At 55.5% G+C, this 14015-nt stretch overlaps 1 protein-coding gene across 1 annotated transcript in view; it reads left to right on the top strand.

The window, feature by feature from the left end:
- The first annotated feature begins 7979 nt into the window (after positions 1-7979).
- The window catches only part of TBXAS1 (thromboxane A synthase 1), a 30034-nt gene continuing 23998 nt past the window's right edge, over positions 7980-14015 (top strand). Inside the window, exon 1 of the mRNA XM_007661368.3 lies at positions 7980-8328. Within this exon, the coding sequence (XP_007659558.2) occupies positions 8237-8328 (92 nt within the window). The 5' untranslated portion in view covers positions 7980-8236. The remainder of the gene's footprint in view (positions 8329-14015) is intronic.

Raw genomic sequence — 14015 nt, 5'->3', positions numbered from 1 at the left:
GATCCGAGCAGCGGAGCGACGTGCGGACTTGCCAGGGGAGAGGCCGATGTAGTAATCGAGACAAGATAGCACGTGTGTCACAACGAGGGCGGTCACGTAGTAATCAGGGCGAGATATCACAAGTGTCAGAGCCAGGGCCGTTGCCGTCAGCACGAAGAGTAAGGGATGGATTCTGGAAGCGCTCTAGAGGAGGAATCAATATTTATATGCGTGCTTATTTATATTAATGTCTAGCTCCTCCTCTAGACTGTAAACTTCTTGTGGGCAGGGAATTTGTCTACCAACTCTGCTATACTGTACTCTCCCAAGCCCTTAGTAAAGCGCTCTGCAAACCGTAAGGGTTCAATAAATACGACTGATCGACTGAGGAAGAACCAGTGGGATTTGTTGACAGATTGTCAACGGCGGGAGGATGCAGAATAACGGTCCAACCCCTACCTCGTCTCAAGCCCGACCCCAGGCCGGGCATCCTAACAGCATCTCTGGCCATAGGACCCTCTCGCCCGGGAAATAGCATGGCGTAGCGGGATGCAGCCTGGCTTAGTGGATAGAGCACGGGCCTGCGAGTCCGAAGGTCACGGGTTCTAATCCCGGCTCTGCCACTTGCCTGCCGTGTGACCTCGGGCAAGTCACTTCACGTCTCTGGGCCTCGGTCACCTTGTCTGTGAAAACGGGGATTGGGGCTGTAACTCCACGTGGGACAGGGACTGTGTCCAACCCGACTTGCACCCACCCCAGCGCTTACTCCGGTGCCTGGCACAGAGTAAGCGCTTAACGAATAGCATAATTATTCTCATTATGGATATTATCGTCCCAGTAAACTGGAGGGAGAGAGGGAAGGAAACTACAACTCCCAGAAGACTTGGCTGGATAAGGGGGGCGGGGGGGGGGGTAGGGAAAGGGAAGCCTGGGGTGAGGCATTCTTGGAGTGGTGCTTGCCGCACCCCGCCCGCTCCTCCGGGTTCACCTTTCCTCCAGGTGCAGCCTCCACGGCAGCCGCCGACGCTCCTCGTGGCGGAGGACCCGCGCCCGGGCCCCGGCGGGGAGGGCGGAGGCAGGTAAACGGTTTGGGGCTCCCGGGGTGCCTCGCGCAGGGTCACGGGCAAGGGCACGGGCCAGTGATTCACTCTCGGAGTTGTAACAATCCCGCCTCTCCTCTTTACCCGCTCCCTCCTTGTCTCCTGCACCCACTCTTCCCCCGGAGCCAACAGAGCACCTCCTCAAAATCGAGGGTGATCAGGCGGGCATGTCTGCCCGGGGCTCTGCACGGTCGTAGGCGGGGTAGAAGTGATGAGCCCATTAATCAGTCAATCACTACTATTTCCTCAGGGCCTTCTGAGGGAAGAGCAGTCAATCAATCAATGGAATTTGATGAGCGCTTACTATGAGCAGAGCACTGTATTAAGCGCCCGGGAGAGTGCGATACAACAGAGAGAATAGGATGATTAGATGACACCGTTCCTGCCCTCAAGGATTTTGCAGTGTCCCCGGGAAGGCAGGCACAAGTATTCATCCAATCATTCATTCATTCGTATTTATTGAGTGCTTACCGTGTGCGGAGCGCTGTACTAAGTGCTTGGGAGAGGACGGTAGAACAATAAATAGATACATTCCCTGGCCTCAACGAGCTTAGAGTCTAGACGGGGTGACGGGCACGAATATAAAAATAATTAAAGATATGGACGTGTGTTGTGGGGGCCGGGACGGGGGATGAAGAAAGGGAGCGAGTCAGGATGATGCAGGGGGAGAAGGGGAAACGGGGGGCTTAGTCAGGGAAGGCCTCTTGGAGGAGATGCATCTTCAATAAGGCTTTGAAGAGGGGAGAGTAACTGTCAGATCTGAGGAGGGAAGGCATTCCAAGCCAGAGGCAGGATGTGGGCCGGGGGTCGGCAGCGAGATAGACGAGATGGAGGCACAGAGGACAGGTTGGCATTAGAGGAGCCAAGTGTGTGTTTGTCGGAGGAGGATAGCGGGGTGAAGTAGGAGGGGGTAAGGTGACTTAGTGCTTTGAGGCCAATGGTGTGGAGACTTTGTTTGATACGGAGGTGGACGGGCAATAACTGGGGTTTCTCGAGGAGCGGGAAAACACGTCCTGAACGTTTTTGCAGAAAAATGATCCGGGCAGCTGAGGTGAGTAGGGACTGGAGCAGGGAGAGACTGGAGGCCGGGAGGCCAGCAAGGAGGCTGATGATAGAGTGATCCAGGAGCCGCGTGGCTCAGTGGAAAGAGCCCGGGCTTGGGAGCCAGAGATCATGGGTTCGAATCCCGGCTCGGCCACTTGTCAGCCGCGTCGCTTAACTTCTCTGGGCCTCGGTGACCTCATCTGTAAAATGGGGATTAAGACCGTGAGCCTCACGCGGGACAGCCTGATCAGCCTGTATCTCCCCCAGCGCTCAGAACGGTGCTCTGCACGCAGTAAGCGCTTAACGAATACCAACGGTATTATTATTATTATCCAGTCGGAACAGGATAGGTGATTCTATTACCGTAGTAGCTGTTTGGGTGGAGAGGAAAGGGCGGATTTTAGTGACGTCGGGAAAGTAGAACAGCCAGAACTTAGTGACGGATTGAATGTGTGGGTTGGACCGTGAGCCCGTTGTTGGGCAGAGGTTGTCCCTGTCTGTTGCCGAATGGTACATTCCAGGCGCTTAATACGGTGCTCTGCACACAGTAAGCGCTCGATAAATACGATGGAATGAGTGAATGAGAGAGAGGAGTCGAAGGTAACGCCAAGGTTAAGGGCATGTGACACAAGGAGGATGGTGGTGCCATCTACAGTGACGGGAAAGTGGCGGGCGGGGGGGGACGGGGCTCGGGTGGGAAGATAAGGAGCTCTGTTTCGGACACGTTAAGCTCGGGGTGACGGGAGGACACCCAGCTAGAGACCTCTTGAAGGCGGGAGGAAAGGCGAGTCTGCAGAGACGGAGAGAGATAAGGGCCGGAGATGTAGATTCGGGTCTCACCCGAGTAGAAGCGGTAGCTGGAGCCCGATTAGAGATTATCTGACAGATTAAAGAAGAGAAAGGAAAAATGGAAACGCAGACAAGTGCTTAAATAGGGGGGTTGTAAACTGACGCTCGCGGAAGAGGCGTGAGGGCAGAGCTGATGCGGAATTAGTGGTTGCGGGAAGGTGACCCAGCAGAAAGAGCCACGTGTTTGTTGTGTGACCTTCGGCAAGTCACTCCGCTTCTCAGCGCCTCAGTTACCTCGTCTGTAGAATAGAGATTAAGACCGCCGACCCCATGTGGGACAGGGACTGAGTCCAGCCTGATTAGCTTGTTTCTACCCCAGCCCTTAGAAGGGTGAGACCTCAACAAATACCATAAAAAAAGAGCGATTAATCGGGAAAGTTCTCCTGCTCCTGGAGGAGCAGGGCTTTGAAAATGGGGTGCGGTGGATTTGAAGAGAGGGGTCCAGGCAGGAAAAAGGACATCAATGAAAGGTTAAAGGTGAGAGGGATGAAAACAGGAGACACGGTGAGGTGGCCGGCTTGGGCCGTGGCACAAGAAGATGCTTATTACTACCGGCTACTACGCCGGGAAGCAGCGTGGCTCGGTGGAAGGAGCCCGGGCTTGGGAGTCAGAGGTCCTGGGTTCTAATCCCCGCTCCGCCACATGTCTGCTGTGTGACCCTAGGCAAGCCATTTAACTTCTATGTGCCTCAGTTAGCTCATCGGTAAAATGGGGGTGAAGACCAGGAGCCCCACGTGGGACAACCTGATGACCTCGTATCGACCCCAGCGCTTAGAACAGTGCTTGGCACATAGTAAGCGCTTAACAAATGCCATCATTATGATGATGATGATTACCACAATGACTACTGTTACTTCTACTGAGAGATTCCCTCCCTTCCCGGGAATATGAGCGATATCTGATTCGGCAGGGTAGATTTTAAATGTAATTATTATAATTATCTCTGTTGATTCTTTTTTTATTGCTCATATTAATGACTGATTCCCCCCATCTAGACTGTAAGCTCGTGTGGGCAGGGAAGATGTCTGCTAATTCTGCTGTAGGTGTACTCCCCCAAGCCTTAGTACAGTGCTCATTGTAAGCGCCGTGGAAAGAGCCTGGGCTTGGGAGTCAGAGGTCATGGGTTCGAATCCCGACTCTGCCCCTTGTCAGCTGTGTGACTGTGGGCAAGTCACTTCACTTCTCTGGGCCTCAGTTCCCTCATCTGGAAAATGGGGGTGAAGACTGTGAACCTCACGTGGGACAACCTGATTCCCCTGTATCTACCCCAGCGCTCAGAACAGTGCTCTGCGCGTAGTAAGCGCTTAACAAATGCCAACGTTATTATTATTATCGATAAATACCCTCGATGGATTGACTGATTAATGTTTGCCTCCCCCTCTAGACTGTGAGCTCGCTGTGGGCAGGAAGCGTGTCTAACAAATCCACCGGATTGTTCTCTCCCAAGTGCTTAGGACAGCGCTCTGCCCACGGTAAGTGCTCAATCAATACCATTAACTGACGGGTAGATGGAGGGGAGCAGCCTCCCGGCCTCCGAAACAGCCAGGAAGAAGTCTTGAAACTGGCTCGTCTACCTGGGTCCGACGTGAACCGCCCGGTTCTGCCGTCTCCAGGGCCTCCTGGGGACGGGGCTCTGAGGGAGGAAGGTATTTGAAACTGGCCAAGTTTGGAGAGGCCGGTGGAATCTTAAAAATTCCAGTGGAGACGGTCTCTCCTTCTGGGCCCTAGAGGAGGCGGCCTCCAGGGAGGCCTCACTCTCCGAGGTTATCAGAGAAGAATCGACTTGCGCCTCAGTGGGTGGGTGGGGGTCCGTGAGTGAGAGAGCGCTCTCGGGTTAGAGGGCAGAGCTCCGGGTGGGAATTCCGTCGGTCGCAGTCACAGGGTTTCAAGCTCGCCGTCCTCTAAGCCACCTCTCTGGAGACCTTTGACCTCCCTTCCCCGCCGGGGTGGTGGCCGGGGCCCGCCGAGTACGCGGGGTGGCTAAAAATAGCCCGGTGGCCGGGCCATCCGGCCACAGCGGCTGGAGGAACCAAGTCGCTGATTAAATTCCAGCGGACGTTTAATCTCTCGCAGCCCCGTTTCCCAGAGCCATCTCCGGGTGGGGGGTGGGGAGGGCAGCCTCCCCGCTGGCCGACCGGCTGGGAGGGGCTGGACGCGGAGGACTAAGCAGCCCGGCCTGGATGGGCGGTGGGATGGACGCTGCCGATTCGAGCCCAATCTCCGTCCGGGATCGGAACCCACGGCCTCCTCGGCGACCCTGATACCCTCCCCCGCCCCACGCGCCTCACTGCAGTCATGCAGTGCCGTTCGAGGAGGAGGGTCACAGGGTTTAGGGACAAACGGAAGGTTGGAGGTGAGGGACAGACAGGAATCAAAAGTGGCAGATGGTAGCGATCACGGGTAGTGAGGCCTTTTTTTTAAAAAAAAAAAAATGGTAATTTTTGAGATGAGAATAATGCTAACAGTGGTATTATTGAGAAGGCGGGTTGCCCAGTGGATAGAGCATGGGACCGGGACTCAGCAGGGCCTGGGGGTTCTAGTCCCGGCCCCGCCACTTGTCTGCTGTGTGACCTTGGGCAAGTCATTTCATTTCCCTGTGCCTCGGTTCCCTCGTCTGTAAAACGGGGATTAAGACTGTGAGCCCCATGTGGGACATTGGCCGTGTCCAACCTGATTAGTTTGTATCTACCCCAGCCCTGAGTACAGCGATCGGAACATAGTAAGTGCTTAACAGATGCCGTAAAAAAGTCAGCACTTGCTACGTGCTAAGATATTTTCTAAGCACCGAGGTAGATTAAAGACAAGCAGTCCCTGCCCCGTAGTCTTAGTGGGAGGGAGAAGAGGTATTGAATTGAATCGATTTTATAGATGAGGAAACTGAGGCACAGGGAAGTGAAATGACTCGTCCAAGATCTAACAGCAGGCGAGCGGCCGAGACAGGATTAGATCCCGGGTCCTTGTCTCCTAAACCCGTGCTCTTTCCGCTAAGCCGTGATGAGAAAGTTTGGAGGGACAATGAGGAGTTCACCTAATTCCGTACCGAGACTCCCTTCTGGACAGGGATCACGTTAACCATTTTCATTGCATTGTATTTTTCCAAGCGTTTAGTACGGGGCCCTGCACACAGGAAGCCCCTGATAAATGAAAAATGCCATGGCCTAGTGGAAAGAGCATGAGACCAGGATTCCTGGTTCGAATTCTCGCTCCACCGTTTACCCACTCTGTGTGACCTGTGTGTCACTTAACTTCTCTGTGCCTCAGTCACCTCATCTGTAGCATGAGGATTAAAGCTGTGAGCCCCACGGGGGACACGGACTGTGACCAACCTGATTAACTTGAATCTACCCTAGTGCTTAGTATAGAGCCCGGCATGCAGTGGGGGCATAACAAATACTATTTTGAAAAAATACCACTTATTAGCTGGCCGATAAACTGGCCCTGGCAGACCACCCGTGTAGCGATGACCCAGAGACAAGAAGTCAGGGTTGAACCCGCTGGACTCGACTGTGAGAAGGTCATCGGTGATCTCCCTTTATTCACCACCCCCCAGCACTTATGTCCATATCCTTAATTTATTTATTTTATTAATGCCCGTCTCCCCCTCTAGAATGTAAGCTCCTTGTCTACCAGTCCTGTTACACTGTACCCTCCCCAGGGCTCAGCACAGTACTCTGCACACCGTAAGCCCTCAATAAATACAAGTGATTGATTGAAGTGGAGCCCAAGTTCTTTCCATCAGGCCCCTCCGCTCCTCGTTTCTCTCCCCTTGCTCCAGTCCCTTCCTCCCTTGCCAAGGGCTTCCTGAGATCCTTTCTCTGTGGGAGACCTCGGGACACTAAGCACTAATCGCAGCCCGCGATTCAGGCGCCAGATGGGCACCGGGCTTTCCGGACTGGCCGAGGAGCTGCGGCGACTTGCTCGGCGATGGCCGGTTTGGAGTTGGCAGGCACTCAAGGCTGGGCCTCAACACCCCCAGCAGGCTCAGCCAAAGCCGGATATTTTCTCCAGTAAAACGTCGGTCAGGAATTACTCCCCTGTCCCTTTCAGGCCCAGCCACCTGACTCCGTCCATCAGGATAGGTAGCAAATCCGGACGCGGCCCGTCCATCTGGAACTGGGACTGGGAAGACCGGGGTCCTAGTCCCGGCTCCGGCCCGGCCCCCCGGGGCACCCGGAGCTAGCGGCTTCGCCTCTTGGAGCCTCTTCTTCCCTCTCTGGCAAATGGGAACGACTGCAATCCCTGCTTCTCCCTCCCGCGAAACGTTGAGAACCGTGGTGATGTCCTCTCCGTGATAGCGCTCGACAAATCCGGCCAATTGATTTTGCAGAATAATAAGAATAATGATGATGATGGTAATTGTTAAGCGCTTACTATGTGCCAAGCACTCTTCTAAGCCCTGAAGAGCTGAAGAAATGAAAGATGTTGCCCAGTGGAAGGGGGAGAAGGGTTGGGTGTGACCCGTGGAGATGAATTCCTAGTCCGCTTTCTTGGTCTTGCTTCCTGGTGTAGCCATTTCAGAACCGCGACAGCAGAAGGCCCGGAGTCCCTGCTGGCACTGAAGAGTGACCAGAGATCGCTACTCCTTTAGTGGAGCCGACGGTGTCTTCTTAGGGGGCCGGTGGGCCGGTCTTCGGGAGTGGTGCCCTCTCGGAGGGCAGGGCATCCTTGTACAGAGGAAGCGGTTAAATCCCTGACCTAGTAAAGCCGCAGCTGGATGCGGGGCGAGGATGAGGGAGGGAAGCATCTCCGGGGGGTTGGAACATGGAGGTGGGGCACCCCACATCGCAAGTGTTCAGTTGAGCGGGGAAAGCAAGGACCCAACCCCCTCCAGGGAGCAAAACTTACTTTAAATTTGGGGTCCTTCCTTTCCCTGACGTTCTCTCTCTCTGAGACCTGCCCCCTGTCCTCCCCGTGCCGTGAGTTTGGAGGGCTCAGGGGACCGGGAGGCCCTGTCCCGTGAGGGCTGAGGCCGCGACCGGCGTCAGCAAAAGAAATCTGTCGATTCATTGCAGTTCCCTGTGGCTTTCCCCCTCACCCCTCCCGGCTTTTCCTTCTTCCCGACAGCAGTGGAGTCTGAGAAAAGAGGCCACGGTTTGGGGACCCGACGGGATTTGACACCCTGTGCCGAGTTCCTCTTTCTCCAGAGACGGTGCTTCCTGTAACTGTGGTGCAGCCGACAGCGAGAACTGTCTTGCTTGCGTCTGGTCGCCTGCCTCTCCGGGGGGACCCCCGCGTCCTCCCCTCAGCTGGGGAGGCCAGGAGCCATGGCGCTCCCGGGACTTCTCTGCGGAAACCTGGACTGGACGGCCGTGACCTTGGGGTCGCTGCTGCTGCTGCTCTTCGTCCTGTTGAAGTGGTAAGTGTCCCCCCCTCCGGCCCCGTGGGTGGACGCTTGCTTCCCCTGGGGCCGGGACGGTGTTGAAAAAGCCCTTGTCGTGTCTTCGAGTGGCCCTTCTGCTGATACTCCCGGGACCTCTGGTGCTCCTGGGGCTTCTCATTCATTCGCTCATTCAGTAGTATTTCTCACGCTGGTGGTACTAGTTGTTCGCAATCCTCCTGGCACGGCTGATATTTCTGGTGTTGCTGGTTCTGCTGGTAATAATAATAATAATAACTGTGGTCCTCGTTAGGCCCTTACTATGTGCCAAGCGCCGTTCCGACCACTGGGGTAGATACGAGTTAATCCGGTAGGACACGGTCCCTGTCCTATATGGGGCTCCCACTCTTCGTCCCCGTTTTACAGATGAGGGAACTGAGGCCCAGGGAAGTGAAGTGACTTGCCTAAAGCCGCGAAGCAGACGCGTGGGGCAGCCGGGATTAGAGCCCGCGTCCTCCGACTCCCAAGCCCCTGGTCTCGCCACTAGGCCATGCCGCTTCTCTACTTATGGCGCTTCTGGGGCTGCTGGCATTTCTAGGACCGCTGGTTTTTCAACATTTCTACTCACGTTGGGCTCCGGCAGCAGCTCCCGGGCTGACCCTTTACGGAAAGGATTGGGGTGGGATGGGGGAGAATAGGGTCGAGCTCTAAGAGCAAGTTAAGTTTGAAAGAGAGAAGGGGGAGAGGCGATCAATCAACCGCTCGATCCATCGATAACCAATGCAGACAGCTACGTCTACGCGTACTGAATGACCCGGGGCACAGGGTCTGCTATCCCCGTGATGGCGTGGTGCGGTGGAAAGAGCCCGGACTCTAGGAGTCGGAACGCCCTGGTTCCCTGACTCCTAGCTCTGACACCGGTCTGGAGTTTGACCTTGGACCGGTCGCTTGGGTTCTCTGGGCCTGAGTTTTCACATCTGTTAAATGGGGAGAATAATTCCTGCCTCAGAGGAAACCTATCTCAGTAAAACCAGATTGGCGGCATAGAAGGAGCGCTTGGGTTCAAATACTTCTGCTCTTGTGACCTGGGGCAGAGCAGAGAAGCACTTGGTCTGGTGGAAAGAGCCCAGGTCTGGGAATCAGGAGACCTCGGTTTTCTCATCCTGGCTCCACCACTTCCCTGCTGGGTCACCTTGGATATGCCACTTAACTTCTCTGGGCTTCAGTCTCCTCATCTGTAAAATGGGATTCAACGCCCGTCCTCCCTCCCCTAAGACTGTGAGTCCCCCGTGGGACAGGGACGGTGTTCGACCCGATGACCCTGTACCTACCTCAGCGCTTAGTACAGCGCTTGGCCCATAGTTAGCCCTTAACAAATCACAGTGATTGTTATTCTAAACAGAGTGGGAGAGAGTGAGACTCCAGCCACTTTTCAGGGGACTATCCTTGGGTGACCTCATCACCGGTGCCGCCGGATTCAGGCCTTCCTTTCCCCTCCACCACTGGGAGCTCAACGACCAGCAGCTGGGATCTCCCTCCCACACCGGGTTCCGTCGATGAGACTCCCGACGACCCTAGAAGCCGGCCCGATTCACGCCTCCGTCCTGGCACCCGCATCCCTGATATTTGTCCCCGCCAGCTCCCCGAAGTCGAGAGGCGCGTTACCCAACGATTTCCTCCCCGGCGTTTCCTTCCTCCCCCGTCTGGGGCTGACCGAGCCCCTTCGGGTCGCAGAGAAAGAGGAGGAGCACGGGGGCGGGCTGGGTTCTGCACTGCCTACCCCCACTGCTTGAACGAGAGATGGGGCGAGAGCGGCTTCGGGCCCTGGTCCACAGGGGGAATCCATCCACTGCTCCGCCGACTAGCTCCGCTCCCTCCACGTGCCGTCCGTTCCCTCCAGCAGCCCCCGCAGCCCTTCAGTCCACCCGCTGAGAGGTTGTCCTGAGCCCGGTGCCCCTCTCCGGGCGACCCTGACTCTCTGCCAGACGCTTGAGCCTCGTTGCCCCGTGCCCTCTAGCCCGCCGCCACCCACCAGGCTCCCCCCGCCAGCCTGGGCCATTTTCGTGGCCTGCTAGAAGCATCACACGGAAACATTACACGAAACCAGCAGATTCTGAACCTCGTGGGGAGACTGCGCGGGGAAAGATGGCTGCTTGCCGGGGGCTACTGAGGCACCCCTTGCCCTACTCCAAAACCCAACTTACGTCAGGTTTCGTGTCGTTAGGCACACCTAGGGGTCCTACGGCCTCCCCCACCGCTGTCGACCAGGAGCACTCAGTAAAAACTGATTAAACACCCTCCCTGTGCCAGGGAACGTGACGACCAACTCTGTTATATTGTAGTATCTCAAGGGCTTAGTCGGTCAGTGGTATTTATTGAGCGTGGACTGTGTGCAGGGCGCTGTACTAAGTGCTGGGGAGAGTACAGTATAACAATACACACAAATATTCCCCGCCTAAATGAGCCAGTAGTAAGCACTCAATAAATACTATTGATCCATCGATGGATTGACTTCTGCGAGCTAGGGTATGTGCTAGGTCGCGGTGTCCCGCTCTGTTTTTCCCATGCGAGTGGTTCCTCCTTGGCCATCAAAGGCAGATGGCTTGGGAAGAACAGTAGCCACTGGAAGACCACTGAGCGCCCTGCAGCGGGGTCCGGTCCCCCGGCACCACTAGCCGCTCCCCAGCCCGGACTCCATCACTTCCACCCCCTCCAGGAACCTCCTTGGCAACTTGAAGGCCCCGGCGGGTGGAGGGAGAGCAAAGAGCTGAAATGACCTTCTCTATGGGCCCCGCTAGCCAAACCTCACTGCGTCGAGCCCAACCACCGGGCAGCTTAGAACAGCACCGGGCAATCATCCATTTTTTTCAGCTGGCCCGTCCCCTATGTGGTAGAGAGTCTGTACCCCTGCCTTTGTGTCTGACATCTTTAGGTCTGCTGTGTGACCTTGGGCAAGTAATAATAATCATAATGTTGGTATTTGTTAAGCTCTTACTAGGTGCCGAGCACTGTTCTGAGCGCTGGGGTATACAAGATAATCCGGTTGTCCCACGAAGGGCTCACAGTCTTCATCCCCCTTTTCCGGATGAGGTCAATGAGGCACCGGGAAGTGAAGTGACTCGGCCAAAGTCACACAGCTGACAAGCGGCGGAGCCGGGATTAGAACCCATGACCTCTGACTCCTAAGCCCGGGCTCTTTCCACTGAGCCACGCTGCTGTGGCTTCAAGTCGCTTCACTTCTCTAGGCCTCAGTGACCTCATTTGGAAAATGAGGATAGAGGCTGTGAGCCCCACGAGGGACAGGGACCGTGTCCAACCTGACAGCCTCGTATCTACCCCACCGCTCAGTACACTGCCTGGCACGTAGTAAGCGCTTAAGACACTCCACTATTATTATCATTCTTTAGGGTCAGCATCTGGCCTGCCTCTGGCTTGGCTCCTGCCACCGAGTCCCAGAACTGGCCCAGAATTTGGCCCAGAAGTGTTTAGTTCAGTGCTCTGCACAAATAGATGTTCAAGAAATACTATTGCCCGTTAGATTGGGATGCCTTGAGGACAGGGACTGTATCCTCCCGAGTGCTCGATGTAGTGTTCTGCACAGAGTAGACTGTAAGCACCTTAAGGGCAGCGATCACGTCTATTATACCCCCCCGACACTCAGTACAGTGCTCTGCACCCAGGAGACGAGAATAAGCTCCCGGAGGGCCGGGGGCGGGAGGGCATAGCTCCCGCTGCTGGGGCCATCGTGAGCGGAGAGAGACCGAGCTGTGCGGGTAGAGGAGGAGCCCGTTGGTTAATTGAGTCATATAATTAGGACATGGACTTGCATAACAATTAGCATGTGTAATTAAGCTGAAACTTCATGTCCTTTAATTATGCAATCAAGACATCTAATTACAAAATTAAGACGTGTTATTTTGTGGCCCGAAACGTCATGGAAATTTTTTTTTCCATTCACCAGAAATTGCGTTGGAAAAATCAGTTCCCAGGCAGTGGTGGAAACACATTAGTACGGGGGCGGGAATTGACAGAAAACAAGGAGATGCGGAGTAAGCAGGTAATTCCCCGCTGATCTCTCACCCCCGTGGGATGGCAGGAAGAATTTAAAACACTGGAACCCGCCTCAGGTAGCGACTGTCGTCGCGGAACTCGCTTTGCGGGGGAAAGTAGACAGGGGACTGCGGGGAAGAGCTTCCCGAGAATAATAATAATAATCACAACTGTGGTGTTTGTTAAGCGTTTACTATCCGCCAGGCGCTGTACTAAGCAATACAAGGCAGTGAATGAAGGAAATTCTGGAAGTTTCCTTGTGTGGGCAAGATGATGGACAAGGTGCCCTCCGTGTACAGGGCACTAAGTGGGCGGGCTGCTGCACTTAGTGCCCGCCACATACGGGGAGTTGCACTGGGTGCCCTCCGTGGGCAGGATGCCGGACCGGATGCCTGCCATGCCCATAATAATAATGTTGGTATCTGTTAAGCGCTTACTACGTGCACAGCACTGTTCTAAGCGCCGGGGTAGATACGGGGTCATCAGATTGTCCCTCGTGGGGCTCACGGTCTTAATCCCCATTTGACAGATGAGGGAACTGAGGCCCAGAGAAGTGAAGTGACTCGCCCACGGTCACCCAGCCGCCAAGCGGCGGAGCCGGGATTCGAACCCATGACCTCCGACTCCCAAACCCGGGCTCTTTCCACTGAGCCGTGCCTATACCGGACAGAACGCTGGATTGGGGGGTCTGCTGCGTACAGGGAGGTAGACCGGCCTTCCTCTGTGGGCAAGGTACTGGACTGAGGGGTGACCGTGTAAAGGGCTATGGACTAGGCAACCCATGGAGGGCAGATGCTGGACCGGTTGCCCACCACGAACAGGGCAGGACTGTGAGCCCCAAGGTGGACAGACTCCTGGATTGGCAGCTTCTGTGGAAAGGCTGCTGGATTGGGCATTCGCTTTGGGCAGGGACCTGGACTGACGCCCGGTTTGGAGATGTGCTGGCCTGGCCTCCCGCCACGTGCGGGGCTTTAGCCTGGCTGTCTTCTGTGGGCAGTGGTATTTGTTAAGCACTTACTCTGTTGCCAAGCGCTGGGCCGGATACAAGGTAATCAGGTTGGACACGGTCCCTGTCCACATGGGGCTCACAGTCTTAATCCCCACTTTACAGATGAGGTGATTGAGGCACAGAGCAGTGAAGCGACTTGCCCCAAGTCTCACGGCTGATAAATGGTGAAGATGGGATTAGAACCCACATCCTCTGACTCCCGGGCCCGTGCTCTTGCCATTAGGTCACGTTGCGTCTCAGTTTCTCGCGCTGTCACGTTCCACCCCTCCTCTGCCCCGCATCTAGCGGAGTTTCCGACCGTTGGCCTCAAGTCTCTCACAGACTCCCTTCCTTCTTCCCTACCCACCTCTCTCTAACTCGCTCTAAAACTCCTCCCAAATTCACTTTCTCACTGTCCCTTCTGCTCCCACTCCTCCTCGCTCAAGCTCTCCACCCTGCCTAGATTATGAGCCCCCCCCCCCCCCCCCCCCCCGGGAACAGCAACCATGTCTAATTCCCACCTCTGGGCTTTCTTTCCCAGCACTCAGTACAGCGTTCCGCCCACGGTAAGCGCTTGATGAGTTCTGTTCCGGCTAATGAGTACTATTTCTACTCCTCCAGCTTCAGGTCTGCCTAACCACACCTCTCCTCATTTTCAAGGGCCCTCTGAAATCACCCCTCTTCCAAG

The sequence above is a fragment of the Ornithorhynchus anatinus genome, chromosome 11, assembly GCF_004115215.2.
Source record: "Ornithorhynchus anatinus isolate Pmale09 chromosome 11, mOrnAna1.pri.v4, whole genome shotgun sequence".
Taxonomy (NCBI): Eukaryota; Metazoa; Chordata; class Mammalia; order Monotremata; family Ornithorhynchidae; genus Ornithorhynchus; species Ornithorhynchus anatinus.
The sequence above is the reverse complement of the archived record's forward strand: the minus strand, read 5'-3'. Positions and strand labels throughout refer to the sequence as shown.